The sequence below is a fragment of the Pagrus pagrus genome (assembly GCF_965226575.1).
Source record: "Pagrus pagrus genome assembly, chromosome: 3".
NCBI lineage: Eukaryota > Metazoa > Chordata > Actinopteri > Spariformes > Sparidae > Pagrus > Pagrus pagrus.
In genome coordinates this window covers 31883098-31904399 of record NC_140187.1, presented here as the reverse complement: position 1 = coordinate 31904399, position 21302 = coordinate 31883098, and the positions used below count along the sequence as shown (strand labels likewise).

General features: G+C 40.8%; 1 protein-coding gene across 1 annotated transcript in view; it reads right to left on the bottom strand.

Moving 5' to 3' along the window:
• Positions 1-21302, bottom strand: part of fbln2 (fibulin 2) — an 87635-nt gene that overhangs the window by 46696 nt on the left and 19637 nt on the right. The window contains exons 3-5 of the mRNA XM_084347815.1: positions 3284-3407; positions 1758-1887; positions 570-756 (exon numbers count right to left, since the gene is read on the bottom strand). Of these exons, the coding sequence (XP_084203941.1) occupies positions 570-756; positions 1758-1887; positions 3284-3407 (441 nt within the window). The remainder of the gene's footprint in view (positions 1-569; positions 757-1757; positions 1888-3283; positions 3408-21302) is intronic.

Genomic DNA, 21302 nt, shown 5'->3' with positions numbered 1-21302 from the left:
TAACGTGGCAAACTCAAGGGCTTATTGACCTGAATGTAACGTTCCTTAGTAATACTAACACAGTGTAGCGTCCAACTTTACAGTTGTAAAGGTTAACTAAACTTTAATCAGCCTGCAAGCTGTAGCCACCCATTTAGCTATGGCTGTTGAAAGTTTGACACATGTTGAGTTGTTCAGGCGTCTGTTGCAAACTGCTCCATCGCTCCCTTAAACTATTCAAACTACAGGGCGGGCCATGGGTCATAACATACGTGCGTTAATCGCGAGTCAAGAAAATTAACAGCGTTAAGAGGATTTCGTGTTAACACATTATTACCGCGTTAACTTTGACAGCCCTAATATATATATATATATATACATGTATATGAAATAACTATAACTATAAACTTCCCCTTCTCTTGCTTTTCTTTTTTTTTTTTTTTTTTTACCAAAGCAGCTTTACTCCAAGGAGTGTTTGAAACTGTTTTAACACATTCAGTAAACCCTGACTGTATATGCATGCTGAATCTGCTATCCATGTTGAAAGCTCCATGGCAGTGAAAGATTGCTGTGCAGTGGGTAACAGATACCTCTTCTGGGCAAAGAGGTTGGTCTGGGCATTTGCTTCCTCCTCAGAGGGATCTGGCTTGGACCGTCCTCTTGCTCGCAGCAGGTCAGGAAGATGTGACCGCACGGGTAGCCAAGGTACTGGTGGGCATCGCAACGACGTCCTTCACTGCGCACCCATAAGCCAAGGGCACAGCAGCTGCAGCACACCTGCTCATCCAGACAAAACAGCAGAGCCAATTAGCAGTGTGTCACTGGGGTGCCCTTCACATGTCTAATCACCACCTCTCTTTATGGCCCTCCACAGCAGATGAGGGGGAGAAACAGGCAAGCAGGCCAGTTCATACCTGTGAACACACTGCAAAGGATTTCAGCTGCTGCCTCAAGCTGAACCACATGTCATGCGAAAAAAACCAGACTTTCACCTTTTTTCAATACTTTCCTCTTAAACAATGACCTGGCATAATAGTTTGGCTCAGCTGCCTCAGCACATGAGCAGTTGGCTCAAGGGCCAAACCACTGGGTTTCCTCTTGGAGAAGAAGGCAGTGCTATTTGAGCTGACTCTGAGCAGAGGCATGAGTCTCATTTCCATATGGAAGTATTCACAGGTCTGAAGGGTGCACACAGAAAGGGGAGACTCTGGCAGTTCTTCACTAATATATTTCAAGCTGTTTGCCAATAAACACAAATAAACTGTCCACGAAAGCCTCTCTGCTGGCACAGGTATCTGAAATTGAAATCTCACTTGGGCAAAAACAACAATGCATTCCAGGGGATGTTTAAACAGTTTCAAGTCTAAAATATACTGGCAAAGTCAGTTTTCACCGTGTTATTGTGGCAGTTACAAAGGATTCACAGTACTCGCCTGCTACCTATGGTTTAAATTGTATACACTTTTCAGTTTTTTCACTTTGAAACATTAGAAATGGTGAGTCATACCCTACGTGACTCACAAAAACAGTCTGGTATCTATTCTAGATGAAGGTGGAATCAATTCAGTGTTTGTTTTATAGAGGAAGTGTTGGCTAGAAAATGTGTGCACCATCTATCCATGACATCATGTCTTTCAGTCATGACTCAACCATCTCCCTCTTGTTTCTCGTCCCTTCCACTGCATGCAAACTAATAAAGATCATCTGTGGTGGATGCCGTCACCTTTGAACACAAAAATTACTGCAAGAGTTCTCATTGTGGTGAGACAGCAGGGTACCTGGTAGGAGTTATCTGTGCACTGCTGCTCCTCGTCCACTTCACAGGTGTCCCCTCCTCTGGCTGAGATCATACCTGACTCACACTGGCTGTCCTTCACAGAACTGAGGCAGCACTGTCTCGCTGCCACACTGACACAGACACATGTACATACATAAATATCGATATACTACACTGAAAGAAAATCATGTTGACGCAAAATTATGCACACAGAATGGCAAAACAGTTAAAAGCTATTTAGTCCTGTGAACAGACCGCACTGGTAGATTTAAATTCAAAAGGGGAAGCCAAACAACCAGTGTTTTCTGAGAGCAAGATAGACGACAAGAAATTTTTAAAAATTTGGATTTTATCCACCAGTTTAAATGATGCAATTTGTAAGGGTACGGCTGATCTGATGTTAGCGATTTAATGTCAGTCCCACTTAGAAGTCTTTAAATGTTCTAACACACCTTCTAAAAATGTGATGAACATCATACCAGTGCAATCTGAAATATTGCCTGGTCTCATGTTTAAAAGACAAAGAGATGAACAGAGTGAGTTTAATCCAGTAACCCCTGATTACATTTTGTTGTTGACAGCTACTAGAATATTTTGTTGACTAATGGTTTGTGTATTTAATTTGCACATGTCCTATATATTGTCCATGTAAGCAGCTGTACAATGCACTCTGGTCATGCTTCTTGTTGCCCACTCTTTATTGTCACAAAGTTGAGGCTACTCTATGTAAATCGGCTGTGTTCAGCATTGGGTTGTTTACTGAACTCAGTTCATTTAAGGGTACCCAAAACTCTGTCTAAAATTCCTTACCAACATGCTGTTTAGTTTACTAAAGCGATGTTTATTAGTATGTCCGAAACCTTGGTATGACACCAATAGTATGTGAACTGCATACTGTCTACGAGGAAGTATTACAGCATGCTTTCTTTGATTCCCAAGACAATTTTATATAAGAAGCACTCACCACTCATTCTTACAATGATACAGTAATACAGTAATAATACAGTCATTTTACACTGCACCTGCATGAAGTTAGGGGCCTTGCAAGAGGTAGATTAATAATAGGAATGACATGGAGATATCTTGACTTTTAGCAACTAGCATGAATGCTGCCCCTGAAACCTGGATCCTACAACTCAAATAATTTTTTCACAAATAAATCTGAGCATCTTTCATTAGAACTTTGCTGCTCAATAAACACCCAGATCTTTCAAACTCCACACCTCCATAATGTAATGTAGGTTTACTGATAAAAATATGAAGTCTCAATCAAAAGCTTCCCTCAAGACATCCCTCCAGAGCCGCAGATGAGTACGTACAAATGTTCTCGATCTTCATGTATGAAATTGTTGTATGGCCCTTTAAGTAGTTGTAACTTTAAGTGAGAATACATAAATACTTGAGTTGCGGTTGTTTGGCTCCACCCAGTGATGCTTCATCCAAACAATGACATTTTTTCTTCTCAAAAACAGCTTTCAAAATGTTTGTTAAACTATAAAAACAATATGACACCTGGGGCCAACTCACCTGCATATGGAGTGCTTGTCAGAAGTGAACAGTGACATGTGGTTGCAGTGATGATTTTCTGTGGCCCATTTGTGGCCAGCAGCACAGCAGCTTTGCAGAAGGTCTTCATCAGAGCTACCTGGACCTGCAGCACACAGACATATACAGTAGGTATGCATACATCAGCACACACAAGACTGATGGAATATAAACAATTCCGTAAAAAATAATCTGTGTCTGCACAGCTATACTGTATGGAACAGACAGAAGTCTGAACACTACAGTGAATACAGTCAGACAGAAGCATATGGTAGACTGCACCGGATCTCAAAGGCGCCTGTAAGATTTCTACAGCTGACTGAAGAGGTGCAGTCACATTACCAGAATATAGTTAGAAATAGTTTTCATAAGTACAATGGCAGAACACAGATCAGCGAATGACAGAGGGACAACGAGTCAGCATTTATGGTGGTCACAAGTCACAATGGAGCAGCAAGGTGAAAGGTAGACAGACCAAATCTTCAGTCATCTACAACCACAAAACTCTCCTTGCTGAATCATCATTAGTAGCACAAATGGTGAAAAACTGCAATATAAAGTATTTGGTTCAAGACTAAGGGCCCTATTTAAACAATCTATGGCACTTGGTCTAAAGCCTCCGCTGACACTGAGGAGTGTCCCTCTGTGTATGCATGGATCTCAGTCTATGGATCAGAAAGTATTATTCTGATCAATGGATGCAAGTGGGGGGACGTATGTCTTTAATGAGGAAAATATTAATGACATTACCTGCAGCAATCCACCTGCAGGCAATGACTGAGAGTCTACTGAGAGTATTGCACTAGTGGCTATGTGAGGTTGTACTCACAGCTGTGCTTTGAGGTAAATGCTAACTTCAACTAACATGCTCACTCTAACAAAAGTAACATGCTGATGTTCAGCAGGCTTAAAGGGGCTCTACAGGGCCGCCAACTATTGCTCCTGCCCAGGACAAGATAATCTAGCTAACATTGCTAATGGTTATCCATCCATCTAAAAAATGCTAAACATTTACATTTACATTTACATTGACATTTAGGGCATTTAGCAGACATTACATATCACAGTCGATAAAGTAGAAAAGAAAAAATAGAAACAGTTCTCAAGCTCTTGTCTGAGCATGGTAGCTGCTATTTATCAAGGATACCTTAAGTACATAAGTGCTATGATTTAAGTGCTAAGGGTAAGAACATACAAGTGCATATACGTTTTTTTTTTTTTTGTTTGTTTTTAGGGGGGGAGTGGGAGGGAGTCATGCTATGCGGGGTCGAGGTGAAGTCTGAACAAGTCAGTCTTGAGTCTTTTGCGGAAGATGGCGAGTGACTCTGCTGTCCTGACATTGGTCGGGAGTTTGTTCCACCACTGAGGCGCCAGAATAGAGAAGCGTCGCGACTTCGCTGAGTGGCCTTTGTTTGCTCTCAGCGATGGCGGTACCAGCCGGCCAGCTGATGTAGTGGAGCGAAGTGCTCGCACTGGGGTGTGTGGTCTGACCAGTGACCAAACGGTACACTGTTAACGATGTTTACCAAGCAAACTGAAACTCAGAGCTCACACATGTCCTTAATGACTCTGTAAGGACACTCCCACACAGAGTTTAAAAGCCTGCAACTCCCCTCCAGTTAGTTAGAACTGAAGAAGCCTCTTAGATGAGAGGTGAAACGTCCTCAAGGAACTGAAACATGTCCATTTGCCTACGATACAGCACTTAGAACCAGAGAGAAGAGTGAACTTAGGGTGAAATAAAAATGAAAGGTAAACTCTTAAAAACATATACAAAGTGAACTGTGAAAAGTAAAGTAGTTTTAATTAAGTTATGGGCTTAATTTTGGTGTCCATGTCCATGAGTGTGTCAAGCGAGGCTGCAGCAGCATGTCATCTAGAGATTTGGAGTCTCACCAATTTCTTTCGCAACATGTGCAGCTTTCAGCAGAAGAAACAATGCTGCCTGTGTGGACAGACACAGGTAAGTGAGCCTCAGTGGTTCAGCAACACAGCCATTGCACACTACACAAGCAGGCAGTGTGTTCCACGGGTTAGGCATGAAAAAGCGCAGAGATAACCAGAGATATACTGTAGATAGACAGAACTGTTAGCGACGTTAGCTAGCCACACGCTACCGTTTGGTCGCTATGGCTAATTTTTTACACTTCGTACTTAACGCAGGCATTACGCACTACACAAGCAGGCAGTGTGTTCTACAGGTTAGGCATGAAAACGCGCGAGATAGATGTATACTGTAGACTTGTCCAAAGGACGTGCAGTTTGTTAAGTTGTTATACGTCACACTACATTGTGTGAGTGGAGAATAAAAGTATACGGACAATTCGTTTAAGTTGTTTAATGCTGCTGAACTGTGGATTTCTTTATGAAGGACTTGGGTTGCATTTTCTTCGACAGTCGAAAAGATGTGACTTCATACATGTTCTCAAATGCACTGTCTCAGTGCCTCTCTCCTCTCCAACAAAGAGCAACAATAGCTAATGTTAGATTAGGAATGGAGGCTAGGTGAGGTGTGAATGGTTGTTAAGCTGTCTGGGGACGGAACTCAGTACTGCACTGTAGTTGGGTGATAAGTAATGTCATAGGCAGCCTCCTCATTCCAGTTTGACAAAGATTCATTATTTTACTCCTCTTTCAAACCATCTGTCTTCTCTGGCCAAGATGTTAACATTGTTGTCCTCAAAGGAATGATTTGTCTCCTTCAGATGTAAGTGGACAGCAGAGTTCATGGAGAGGTTGTTTTGTCTCCCCAGTGTACAAATCTGTGCAGTCCTGGCTGCATTGAACAGCATAAACTACATTACTCTGCTTATGCCTGGGTGTTTTGTCCTTTGTCCAGAATATTCAAAACATTTACAGCATTAAGAGGACTTTGCGTTAATGAGTAAGTATCGCGTTAACTTTGACTTTAACCAAGTGATTACTTTTAAACAAGAAATGAAATGAAAAAACCTAAATAAAGTTTGAGTCCTGCTACATCTATTTTAGACAATGAAGTCTTGATAATGAATTGAGTCTCACGGCCTGGGGAAAGAAGCTACTGCGTAGTCTGGTGGTATGGCAGCAGATACTTCTATATCTTTTGCCAGATGGCAGCAGGGTGAACAGATTGTGGCTGGGGTTAACCAGAATCTCGCTACAGAATTTAGCCTTTCCTCGGAAGCAGAGCCTTTTTCTGTGTTTTTTTTAACCAGGGTGGTGATGTATGATGACCAAGATAGGTTCTCAGTGATGGTAATTTCAAGGAACCAATAACTGTTCACCTGCTCCACCTGAGCTCCACTGATGTAGACAGGGATGTTCGTCTTTGCCTTCTTTTTTTGTGAAATCAACAATCAGCTCCCTAGTTTTGCTGATGTTGAGCTGTAGATTGTTCTCTGTGCACCACTCGGCAAGATTGTTGATATGAACTCTCAATGTTGTTTGTAGCGCAGCCAATGATGTTGGTGTGTTGTCTGCATACTTCACAATAGAGTCCTTCTGATGTCTAGGAGTGCAGTCATGGGTGTACAGTGTGAACAGGAGGGGGCTGAGCACACAGCCCTGGGGGGCTCCGGTGTTGAGCACTCACATACTCTCTGGGGTCTGCTTGTGAGGAAGTCCAATATCCAGTTGCAGAGTGCTCAAGGCCAGTGCTTTCTAATCAGCTTCATGTGTGAGGAGATTGTGTTGAAAACTGAGCTGAAGTTAACAAACAGCATCCTAATGAAGCCGTTCTTATTCTCCAGGTGCGTGAAGATTAAGTGAAGAGCAGTAGATATGGTATCCTCTGTGGGTCTGTTGGTTCTGAAAGCATACTGGTGAGGGTCCAGGCTGGCAGGGATGTTATCTTTGATGTGCTGAAGAACCAGTTTCTCAAAGCACTTCATCAGGATGGGATTGAGAGCCAGACTCTGGACGTGGAGTAGACTTCACAGCTGAGTTTTTGTTGAGGAGATCAAAGCGAGCATAAAATGTGTTCAGCTCATCTGGCAGTGTGGCCTCACACATGATGGGGGTGCTTCTGCTTTGTAGCCTGTGACATTTTGAATCGCTCGCCACATATCTTTACTGCTGTTGGAGTTGAGGTCCCTCTCCAGTGTCGGCTGATGTCTTCTCTTTGCTTGTTGATGCCGACTTTCAGTCTTGCTCTGGTGGTGATGTATGCTTCCTTGTCACCTGACTGAAATGCAGCTTTTTTGGCTCTCAAAAAAGCCCTCACCTTTCTATTCATCCAGACCTTCTTGTTGGGGGATGATCTGTCTTTGTGATCACCACATCATCAACACATTTGCTGATATATGATGTCACTGAAGATGTAATATTCCTCAAAACTGAAGTTGTTATCCTGAGTGGTTGGTACACTCAAAACAGTCCTGTAGGGCTGCTGTTGCATCAGCTGTCGTCACTTTGACAGTATTTTCTAATGGTTTGACTCTCTTTATCAACCGAGAATATGAAAGCAGAAGAAGCAGAGAAATATGATCTGACAGACCAAAGTGAGGACGCAGGAGGGCTGCCACAAATATTTGTGTACACATATTTCTTCCTCTGGCAGGGATCTGGAGGTGCTGGTGGAATTTAGGTTAAACAGTTCTGAGGTTTGTTTGAGTAAATTACCCAGTAACTATGACAATTCCATCTGGTCGTTTAGTCATGTTGCTGCTGATGATATCATACAATTCTTGCAGTGCATTTTTGAGTTTGCATCTAGTGGAATGACCACAGCAACAATAAAAACACTGATGAATTCTCTGGGCAGATTATACGGTCGACATTGTAGCATCAGAAATTCACCATCTGATGAACACTGTCCATCCACTTTAACTGCGTTTGAGCACCAAGCATTATTTATGTAGACACAGAGCCCCCCTCCTCTCCTCTGACCCTAGTCCTGTGTCCTGTCAGCTCTGAACAAGGTTCGCCCATCCAGTACAATAGCTTGATCCGGGATGTTAGGCATTAATCGCATCTCTGTGAATATGTGCACACTGCAGTCTCTGATTTCCAGTTGCCGAGTGAGCCTCAGTCGCACCTCATCTACTTTACTCTCCTGCGACCAGACATTAGCCAGAAGAAGTCTTGGTAGATGAACAGTCGGGTCCGCTTAGCTCTGATGTTGTCTCTCTTCCCTCTCTTCCTGGGGCGGTTACAGCGCTTTCCGGTTATGTTCACTTATTTTCTGTCTCACTTTAGTTTTCTGTCACAGTTTGGTTTGGCTTAGTCAACAAAAAGGTTTAGGCAACAATAATATTTGGTTAAGTTTTGGCAACAAAAAGATGGTTTGGGTCAACATAGATCATTTCACAACGTTAAACACAAGCTTAAAAGGATAACTTCTCCATGCGTGCATTTTTCCAGTCTTTTTCCTCAAGTCGCTAAGCTATGACACCACATGGTTGGTCAGTTTCAATGATGGTTCTTGAGCAATATTGATTATGATGTTCCGGGAACAACACAAACACAGTGATGTCAGATCGTACTGGGACATTTTTTCATTCGCTGACACAAACTTAAACTTAATCATAGTGCATCACTATGAATGTAATGGTGGTTGATGAACTCACCTTAGATAGCTTTGTAAATGGCTGTGTAAATTAAATCAGTTGTCATTATTAACTGGCCATTTTAGTCATTCAGTGAAAGAATAAAATCCCACTAATGGCTCCTCTTCAAAGCCATCTCCATTTTGCCATGAACTTAGTCAGATGAAAAATGGCACCATTTCAATATCACCTGAAGGAATGAGCATAAAACATGTGTTGACCAAGGAACTCATTAAATCCACATAACTGAACGAATGAAATATGTCATATTTCTAAACCCCACATTTCTGTTGATGCAAAAAAAATCAGCCTCACTGTTTTGCTCCCACTTAGCTAATTTGCACCTTGCCTGCCTCATGTGATAACTGACATTCTTCACCACACTGTAGGTCCCTCAGAGCCTGAAATGCCCCCCCAATGCCGAGGATGTAGCAGCAACCCAGCTGCTCTACATGGAGCTCAGTTGGTGGATGCACACACTAACAGACAAGCTGCTTCTGCTGCCTTGCACTGTATAGCGCCAAGACCTCTTCAGCCTCCCCATTGCATCCACTTCGGACCCAAAGCCGTCTCACCCTGCTGCTTTTATCCACACATTAGCACAAACGCTCCAGCACACACACGTACACACACAACAAACTTCTTTTAATGCCCTTTGAAGAAAATCCAGTGACAAAGAGCTTTTGTTTTTCAACTCAATAAACCTTGGTTGGCTTATACACATTACAGAACATTTGCATATTGTTCATATTCACACTGCCGTGAAATGAAGCTTTGTTTTATAACTTTGAGGACATGAACCTAATTTATGTAAACAAAACAACAGTTAATACCAAAAAAATATTGTGATGCATAAAAGCATCCAGTCATGAATACACTCGTGCTACACACAAGTTCATTACCATTTACTGTTCAAACTCCAGTTGAAACATGAAGCTCATTCCTTCTAATTAAAAACATGAGAGACTTTGCTCCACGGGTTGTCAAATAAAGCACTGTGATCAGATTTAGCACTTCTCTGCATGCTTTCTTTTTTTGTTATAATATCTATTGTATTCACCTCTAAGTATAATACGGCTAAACTGAGCTAATCCTATAGTCCACAGTGTACCTTCAGACAGAAAAAAACAGCGAGGAATGCCTTAAATAGCTCTGCTTTGAGCTTCGCTTTGAAACTCCTTTTATTTCTTTGACTGCATTCAGCTTCCTGCCAGTCCCAGCTCATTTAAAGCTCAGTAAACAACCATTTAAAGCAAAGACTGTCTGCAGCTCACAGTGCATCATTTATGACCACTGTATTCAGAAAATATTGTCAAGTTGAGACAATCGAAGATGCTTGAAAGTTAAAGCAACTCATTTTGCCCCCAAAACATTTGAGTTTCACTATGTAAAACATTATCATTGTAGAATTTGTGTCATTGCTGAGATCCTTCTTTACAAAGCCTTAAATCTCAAACAAAGTACTTTCTGAGGCTGATGTAACCATGTTTTATTAGTGAGTCTCAATGCAATTGTTGAGATCTGTTTCTAATCCCAACAAGCAACAAAGTAAGGGCTAAAGGTGTGTTTCCTTTCATTATTACATCAGCTCTGAGGACAGATGGATGTACTTCAGGAAAACATTGCTTACTCAGAATTTCTACTGGTTTGCTTCTCCCAGATCTTCTGAAAGCTTTCAAGAAACAAAGACATCATCCCAGTCTGATTTTGTACAGAGGCTAAAGAAACTGAAGTAACTTATGCAAATGACAAGTTGGAAGCAGTGTAATTTCCCACTGTGATGTGAAGTACGTTCCAAGAGTACTTGCCAAATGCCAAACATGAGGTTCAGCTGGAGGGTCAGAAGCACTCAGAAGAAGCCTACTAATTGCTAGGGAAACAATAAAAACAAACACATACAGTATATTTATAAGTCAGATTTAGCTTTTGTTTAAAGAGTCAACATGACATCACTGCCTCTTCTCCAAACTGGCCTATTTTGTAGTAGATGGACCAAAAATAAGAGCCACCCATTCACTTGAGAAGCTCCCATGGGGTTTGACGAGGGATAACATTTGGTAAGACCAAATGTCAATGTCAATAAAAGCTGTGATCTTCAAGACTAATATAAGACTACAATTCTGTTTTTTTAGTGAACTGTATGAATATACTGCAACCTGTCAACAGTGACAACGGACAGATTGATCTGTGTTATATCCTTGTCTCCTCCATTAAAGGTGCTATAAGAAAAGTAGATTTTTGAGTCGTCTTCCCAACTCGTCAAATACTAATGCACTGGGGTTGTTGGTCGTGCCGGCCACCATCCCAAAGCCTATGTATATGATGAGTTGGGAATGGGACTCAAAAATCACCAAATTTTACAAATTTACAAATGGGACCTTTAAATATCTGTATCCTCACTGTGCTGCAGTATTATAAACCATATTAAACATCTGTATTCTCACTTCCTGCAGTATTATGAACTATGACGAACTGTCGTGGATCACATATCCAGCCCAGCAAGACGAGCAGAACGTGTCAGGCAGGCAACTATTACTAGCTATATCATTTTCTTTTGTTCCAACTGTGCTTAATAAAAAAATATCTGGATTAAAAACATCTAATGACGCTTTTTCTTTCTGATTATGATATGATTAGCCTGTGCATATAGCCTAATGGCCACACAATTAAACACCTTGAAATGTTGACTTGATCATGCTTTAAAATCGTTGGGGCTGATACAGGCTGCAATGTGAAAAGTAGGTTGTTTATGTGAATGACCGAGCAGTGCACTGATTAAATGTTGCTGTCATACAGAATTGTGGGACAGAATAATCTCCTTTCCTTTCGTAAAAGATGGTCAAGTGTTTCCTAGAGGTGGGTGCAATTCATCGATGTGGCGATGCATCGCGATGCTTCACGTGACGATTCGGCATCGATTAATTAACGTCGATGCTTTGCTAGGTCCGCGCATTTAGACAGAAGGCGGCAAATTGGCGGTCTGTTTTGGTCCGCCAATTTGACGCCTCTGAGGGTACACTTACTGCCGCCTCCATTGCTATCTAAATCCGAGGCGTCAATGTGCCGGCAATTGCGGGACATCGGCGGAGGTGTCGATAACGTGCACTGTTGTGCGACCCACAGCCGGGAGTTTTAAAACCAGGAAACAGCTGATCACAGCAGTCAGTTCATCACTTCATCCGCGGATGTCAAGATGAGCAACTGGAAAGCCGCTGAGATCCGGGAGATGCTACCGTCTCCTCGGTCTCTGTAGCTGACAGCTAGCGGACACAACCAAACAGCTAGTAGCTGCTGACTGTCAGCTGTTGTGTAGCGGCAAGCTACGAGCGGTCGCTACTTTCAAATTAAAAGCCCCCCGCTAAGAACCCAGTTCTAAAATCCAATGGGGTGCAATGTAAAGCTCTTATTTTGAAGACAACTTTGTTGTCACTGATCACTGCCCAACTTCGTGCTTCACGCCACGTCACGTCACATGTTTACGCCTCATTAAATCCAGGGCTTGTGGACTTGTCTGTCCTAGGTAGAGTTCTTCTCTCCAAAGCAGAAGGCTTGTCTCGCTTCGTATATCCAGCATTGTCCCTATTTGTAAGTGAACCAACAACCACACAAATCAATAAAATTTTCTTAGATTTCATCTGGAAAAATAAATCGCATAAACTTAAGAAATGTGTACTCTCCAACAGTAAGGCAGAAGGAGGTCTTGAAGTCCTAGATTTTAGTGACACTGTCAATACCTTTAAGGTTAACTGGTTGAGAAAGTGTCTCAGAAACCCTGACTCTATCTGGTTCTTCATCCCAAACCACATCTTTAATAAAATTGGAGGTCTTTCCTTTCTTTTAAAATGTAATTATTTACCTAATAGATTACCATTCAAACTATCAAAATTTCATCAACAAACCCTTCTAGCGTGGAAGCTGGCTTTTGTCCACAATTTCTCACCCCACAAGGCTTTTCTCTGGAACAATAGCAATATTCTTATAAGAAACAAATCATTATTCTTGCCAAAATGGTTTGAAAGAGGTATCATCCATATCCTCGATCTTTTTGATAATGCTGGTAATATTTTGTCTTATGAACGTTTTATGTCTGTACACAGTTTTCCTGTTCCCTCCAGAGAATTTATATCTGTAACTCGTGCTACACCAACAGAGTTAATTCAACTTATAAAAAGCCATTTGACTTACAGTGACTATAAAACAAGGCAACCTGTACTGATGTTGAGTGGAGTAGAACTAACAGATAGAAAGTGTAATAATAAACATATTCGCCAGTGTTTTCAAAGAATGAACAGAGTTGTGCCTAGAGGCAAGTTTTACTGGAGATCCCAAATAGAGAACATAAATTGGAGAAAAGCTTGGCTTCTACCCCACAAATATTGCATATCTAACAAAGCTAAAGAAGTGCATTTTAAAATACTGCATAAGATATACCCAGTTAGTAGTATTATTGCTAAATTTATAGATGTTGATGATTCCTGTACTTTTTGTAATCATAATACGGAAACAATTTCACATTTGTTTTTTTATTGTGATATATCTAAAAGGTTTTGGAGTGATCTTGAATCTCACTTTTTTGATGCTGCCAATTCTGTCTACACTCTTACCCTTAAAGATGTTATTTGCTACTATGTTAACCCAAAAAACAATGCTCTTGAACACTTGATGAACTTTGTTATTCTATATGCAAAATTTTTCATTCACAAACAAAAGTTTGCAAAATCGTTACCTAGATTTGCTCCTTTTCTCCTGGAACTGAGCTCTTTGCTCAAATCCCTGATTTTGTTAAATAACAAAAAAAGTAATACCTTACTGAGTCATTATGAAAAGTTTTTTCCTGAAACCCCTGCTTGAACTATTTATTTATTATTATTATTTTATATAGATATATATATTTGTACTGTGCTTTTTATTTACTGTTTGTCACCTATGTGCTGTGTGTTATTGTATACCTTGTATTTTTGTACACTGAAATTGTTCAATAAAAATGTTAAAAAAAAAAAAAAAAATCCAGGGCTTGTTTTCAGTGTTTTCCGCCAATAGAGGGGGCTCTCCTGCAAGTGGAGCTTTCCCTGGTCAAAGTTAAGTAGGTCAGTGCAAATGTTTACATAGTCATAAAATAAAATATTTTGTGTCTTTGAAAAATACAAGTAAAATGTTCAAAAAACCTTGTTATTTACTTTATGAGTGTAGTTTTAGAGGAACTGAGTTAATTGATAGGCTATTTATTTACAAATATAGCCACAGATGAAGACAAAATCAATCTTGTATGGAAAAAAGCATTAAGAATTGCAATAATCGAAGAATCGTGGCCAATAATCGAATCGAAGCTCCCATAATTTAAATCGTCGTTAAATCGAATCGCGAGGTACCCTTGTTGGAACACCCCTAGTGTTTCCTATGCTGAAGGACATGGGAAAGAAAGCACTGAATCACCTTTCTTTTGAATTAAGGGAATTCAAACAGCTCTTACCTTGGCTGCAACCTAACTACTTCCTGCGACTGTCTGCTGTTTGGTTGCTGAGCATGTAGCAAGTTTATGAGAGCTTATCACTGAATTCGATCACTGAACTACCATAGTAAGGGCGCACTCACACTTGGCCCAGTTGCTCTGTACTGTGCCAAAGCACGATTGTCCCTCATCCTCAGTCCCCTGCTTGCCTGCACTCACATTGCTTTGGCCACAACCGGGCCTGAGCACGGTTACCTCTTGTACATACATCATCAGGCCGTAGCACGGTCGCAGCACAATGGCGAACAACACAGAGAACATGACTTTATTGACTTTTTTGTGGCTCAGTTTGTGTCGTTTTGGTCATAGACAGCCCTCTCACATTCCTGGATTTCTTGATTATTCAAGACGGTGTAATACGCATGATTACACTTCATGTCCACGTTGCGCACCTGTGCTTGTGCTCATGCATGAGAAGCCATACCGTGCTGAAGCACACCTCTTCCAACCATGCCAGGGCCAAGGAAGTGTACTGTGCTTGAGCATGGTACGGAGCACTGTGAGTGCGCCCTTAGTAACCAAGATAGCATGAGAAAACTGCAGAGCTTCTGTGGCTATGTCACAATGAGTGACACCTGCCCATTGTTAATAACAAACCTGCAGAGTTTTAGTTACCAAAGGTTAAGGTAAAAATGGAATGGATTGTTCATGCTTCAGGAAGAACATTCGGTCGCACTTTATTTTACAGTACATTAATAAGACGTCTTATTAATGTACTGTAAAATAAAGTGCGACCGAACAATCTAAGGGAAATTAACAACTTTTAATACCTGAATAAAAAAGTTGCATTGGTCACTGAATATTAAAGAAATCCTGATGTATTCATAGGCTGTCAACATAGCCTGATAAACATGCCAGCTGGACCAAGACAGAACAACACTATGTATCCACCACTTTTCTTAAAAAAAAAAAAAAAAAAAAAAGCTTTTGCTGAACTTTCACAGATGTGAAATATGATGGATTCCCACCTCTGAGTGCTTTCTGTGCCAATCTGTCGACTTGTGCAGCCAGTATGAATGGACTGACGAGGCACTCAAAGCATTCAAGTGTTCTTTGTACGATGTAATAATATAAGCGGGCCAGAGCGGGTAATGGCTTAGAACAATGCAAGGATACTAACTGTCTCAGCTCCCACTGCTCTGGCACAGTCAAAAGCCTTTCCTGCCTAAAACACATAGGGACCGTCATCCATCATTTTCTTTCCTGAACAAATAAAGTAGGCAGAGTGGAACTGACTTCTCCACAACATGAGGAGGCTGCCAACAGTATACAATACAAATACAAATACAAACACAATACAGAAGATTGGCATGAATATTCAATATTTAGTGCTATTTTACATTTTAAGTCACTGAAATACAGAAAAAAAGGGTATGGGACATTTTCAAAGGATTGTGACTTGGACCTTTTCAGTCCAGACTGACCACAATGAAATGAGTCCTGGATTTGTAAGGAATATCTTCAGTTTCTGTGAGATGTAGTAAGTAGGGGTGAAGGGTTTTGCCCTCGATCCATTACAGGTCTTCTAGCCCCCACAAGGGGCACTTTCACACTGAGAGCAAGAGCCTTTGTAACACTATAAATTTGGTGTTTTGTTATCTTTTTATTTTAAAACCATTCCTCTGTGGTGGACCTGAATAGACGGTACAGTAGAGATGTGAAAATACAGAGAAAAACAGTAATAATTGTGTGTGCGGCTGACTAATCTAACAAGGCACTGAATAAAGTAGGCCACGTTTCCAGGAGCCTGCAGCGCTGCGATCTGCGGACAAGCGACTGTACAGGGTCGTCCACACCAAGATCAATAACTAGGCTATAACAATAACAATGTAAATAGCGCCACCAAGAACATGCTGCACAACTGTGTCAGCAGCTTAGGAAAATTATTAATGATGGATAACATGGATATTGATGACCTTAAAATTACAAAACATGTAGGGCCTAAGAAATTGACAATAATATATTGCAACAATCACAGTATTGTATCAAAATCACAGTATCCCAAATAATTCTAAAGAATTATTCATTTTAATATATCAAGGTTTTCTTTTCTATAGGTTTACTAACTACTAAAATCATGCATACTGTGCTGAATACAAGGGATCTTATCTGTATTTACAATGTAGCCTGAATCTGCACTCTACAGTATTCACATTACGTGATGTTTACCGTTACTGTGGCAACAAGTGGCAACTGCCATTAGCACATATTAGCTAGTTTAGCCCCATTGACTGAAGAACAATAACCCATTTGGCGTATTTGAACAAAATCAACAACAGCCATAGTCCTTACAACCTTATTAGATTATCAAAATTAGAAAAATAACAGCTTAAATCCCTGAGGAGCTACATTAGCATTAGTGACGGTTGCAGCCACAGATATGTAGTTACCTATAGTTCCCTCAAACAATGTAATGAATATGTGCATCAGGGGGGATTTAGAAGTGGGTATACGCAATGCCAACTGAAAAATATGTAGTTACACATCTTTAGTTTATCTAACTTAGTTCACAGAAGAGCTGTGAAAGTTAATTATCAGCTAAAGCAGTCAGTTAACATAGCGTTAGACTACATACATCCGCCTCCTGTGGAGTCAACCAGCTAAAATATGGACGAACAACACCCTGCCATTGGTGGGCACATTGTGGTCAAATGGGGTATAAAGTAAAATTTACTGTCATCATCAGGATGATTCCAACCAGGATGAGTCCAACCTATAATGTCTACCGGTATAAGATATATACCTCTAGGTAGGCTTGTAATATATACAAGGTTAAAAGGTAAATCTATTATAATTTTTATAAACCACAAGGGTTTTAAAAAAAACTTCAGAGTGTTGATGAATTGAGGACTCTAGTAGGTAGGAAGTAGGTAGGGGAAATATCAGTGTGTAAACCGTGGCTGTAAGAAAGCTGTTGAAACTTGCACTCACAATGATCTTTCTGAACTTGGCACATGTGGGCTTTGTGATATCATCTGGTAAACCAGTTAAACACCAGGAGTTGATAAATGAGTTGCTAGATACTATTGTGTTCCCTTAAAAGCTGGCTATTGTTAAGTGTGAAGCACACACCTCTGGAACTGATCTTGTCTTTATGGAATAGTTTTACGTCACTACATGCGCAAGTATTAATGACACCGCTGGTTTGAATGTTTATGAAAAGTGGATCTATAAAATAACATTTGATATGAAGTGAAATCAATTTCAGATTTATCATTATGCACACAATGATGCCTCACGTTTAATTCTACAATCTGTTTCAATTCACCACCTCATCATTTGTGTCAACAATTCCATTTGTCTCCAAAATGTTCCTACACATGGGTGAGTTTGCTTACAGGTGCGCACATTCTCCCGTTAAGTTAATTTTTATAAATCACAACTATTGCGTGGGAAGGCCCAATTGTGTGCTTACACAAAAATGAAACCCCAGATCAGTTTGTTTTTTGATAGTTGAAAACGCTGTTTTAGTGTCACCTTTATTAGAGAAATGTTCCTTTTAATATTGATGAAGTGTTACCAGTCCAACCAGTATCTATAAACTGTACAAATCATGCTCATATGTGTCATCATTCCAAGGACTATAAGAAGAAAAAAAAGCTTTTGAGGTCAGCTGTCTCTATATGCTCACACACAGTGTGTATTTCATTCAATATGTTTTAATTTGCTGTTTCCTGTGTGAGGCAAACATTTCCAGCCAAAGATCACACCCGTTGCAATAATTTATATCTGGCAGACACTTTTTAAATTGTGATGGAAGGACAGGCGTATCTTAACATAAAGGATTCCTCTAATGTTGCGTTTAAAATACCCAACGTGCATTCTATTCTCAGGTAGAATTTCTGTATCTCTACAATATCATTTGTAGAGCAACAGCCTTGTTTTGGTCAAATTTCTTTGAGGTCAGACCAAGGATTGTTGAATTCCCCAAATCCATATGAGGTTTTAACTTGACCACAGCTATAAGCAACTATCATCTCCATTTCTCCTCTGCCTTTCTTCTCACTCATTCCCCCAGGGTGTCATCTGCAAAGCAGATGGGAATATAATGGACTGTAGGCTTGTCCTTACACGTAGTCAGTCCTGTCCCTGAAATATATGGTTTCACTAAAATAGAAAAAAGGGAGGCATGTAGAGTACAGTACTCTCTTTGTCTCACATTCTGCCTTCCCCAGGAGCAAAGTCAGAAATACAGTATTTTCCACTCACCCTTTGCCTCTTGTTTATGAAACAACAGAGCTACTGGCCTGTTGTTGCTCTCAACAATCATTCCTCTTTGCCTAGAAATGCTAATCTCCTGCAATGCCCAGTGTGCCCTACCGGCCTCCCACCATCAGTCAACCCTTTACATGTCTGGCAATCTATCAGCCCCAGACACCCGTCAACAGCAGCAGCACCCTGGGACCAGCTCCAGCTGCCTCGTGTGAAATGTCTGCTGCTGTTCTCTAAATATGAGGCAGCAGAGCTGATCAGACACAAAATCCAAGTCTATGTTCCAAATTTGGGCTCAACACTTTTTGGCATGCAAGGTTAATAAGGTCTACATCTGAGTTAGCTATAAAACACTACAAGACACATAAAATGCTACCTTGCCAGTGATCATAGCGTGCAACATGAACAGGTTAGATTGTTCATTTCCTTTATATTCTTGGATATCCCCTCTCAGTCAGACTCTTCCTATGCTTAATGCTGCCAGTACTGGGCAAGATCATTCGGGTAGAAATCCAGTCAAATCGACCTCTCACATCTGCCAGACACACTGCGCTGTGGTCTGTTTTGATACCATGTTGAAAATGTGAAATCAATCCATTTTCCAACAGAAAAAGAAAAGATTCAGCAATCAATGGTAGCCCCATCTGGACATATGAGAGGAAAAAATACAGACTTCAAGCTCCACAATTTACATTCTGAAACAGGTAAGAGTGCCTACTGTTTGTCAAAATACCTTTATAGAAGGTAACAGTGAGAGAAGGTAACCAGGGATTCCAGACACTCTTACACACTTGCACTTTCTTGCCGAAACAGAGATATATAAAGATCCATATCAATCTTGTGTTTGTGTGTTAAATGGGTGCACTAATCACTTTTTTCTTGCCATATGTGAGCGATTTAGCCATTTTAATCCCAGGGCTAGGAGTGCACAATGTAATGGCTATAGACTAGCGACTATGATTTCTGCCACCACTTCAATATAATGGAGGTGACTGGAAAGCCTTTGGAAAATCTCTACACTGAATATACAGTACAGTCACTATGAAAACTGTTCACGTCTTCTGTGAGATAAGAACAGTTTCACAGGCATGTTGCTATTGGGTTTTTGATGTGAACATCACTAACACATTTCAATTTCCCTCCATTGCATTGGATGGAGGCAGAAATAACAAACAACTCATGCTTCAACTAAATGTTCATCTGCTACACTAGATGTAAGTGAGAATACTTTTGGAGGGATTTCGAGTGAACTGACCCTTTAGAGATGACAGCCACAAGAAGTCTTCTTTTTTTTGCTTCCCCTTTTTAGTTCTGACTCTTTTGGCAGCAAAACACAGTGCTATAGTTTTTAAGCTTCACAACTATGTTATTACATAAAGGCCTGTTGCCTTGATGTGTTGCAAAAATAACAGTTTCCTGTTTCCCTAATTACTTCCACTCATCCTGAGTAGGACACAGAGATTTTCTTTCTACTCAACAGCAGAGCCAAGTGTTTGTTGACTTTGTCCTAAAAACACAGAAACTAATGCAGTTTTTGCTAAATTGCCTGCTTGATGCTTTACTGCTGGCTGGCAGCACTGAAAGCGGCATGACTGGGGTCATATCAAAAGTAGGCATCCAGCGCGCATGACTCAGCTATAGCTCCACATTCAGAGATAAGAAGAAAGACCTCAGTGACAGATGAGGGACCCACTCTACATCATCATCCCTTTTTATTTGGATGATTTTCTTTCTGCCACCGAGCCCCACCAGCAAAATGGGTCTGACATCAACTGAGAACAAAGCAGGAGATAGCGGGCTGAGAGGCAAAAGCTTTCACAGATCCACTTAAGATATGTAAAAGAAAGCCATCAAACGGAGTTATATGCAAGAAATATAACAGGAGATGAGAATCAATATCATCCATTATTCACCATATCTGTGCCAGTCGCTTTTCATGCCGACATCTTAAGAGACGCTCTCTCTATTGTTGGGAATAACAATAACAAAGAAAAATCTGTCTGTGATTTTCCACCCATACAGTCGACAAAGAGCTGAGCTTTATTCCATTCAGAGCAGAAGAAAAACACTACAGGCAGGGGAAGTAAAGGCAGTACGTATTCTTTTGTGAGTCTCACATTCTGTTCAGACGGTACGACACAGTGACACAAATGGGAACAGTCCAACTTTTGGGCAACTAACTACAGTATATCAACACAGGCTTCTGGTTTGTGCACTGAGCAATTCAACACCAGGATTCGGCAACGTGAAATCCTCCCATATGTCAAGGTAGTCATCTGTACAGTCTATGTGCCTAGCTGCACTGAATGTTGAGTATTGTTTTGGTGATTGGGTTCAAGCAGTAGGTCAGGCTGACATCGGGCATGAGAGCGCAGAAGAGAGGACCGCCATAACAACGGTATTATCCAAGGCCTATTGAGGCTCCAGGGGGTCGTACTGACTCGCCTTTGGGACCAAGGCAATAACAGGACCATCCCATCTATCACATGTAAAACTGCTATTGCTTTCACACCAAGACTTCACCAAAAATACAAAAATCAGGATGATATTGTGGGGATTGGACACATCGCAGATAGAGGACATTTGAGGACTTCCTATCTATTTTGGAGTTCATAATCAGTCGAAGCTTCCACTGACATTGTCCTCTGTTTGCCTTCAAGTTACTGACACCCCCCTCGGTCAAGTCAATACTGTCGACAACACTTTTTGAATGTCTGATGATTTGTGCCTGCTGGTGAGCTTGCTTGACTTCAAA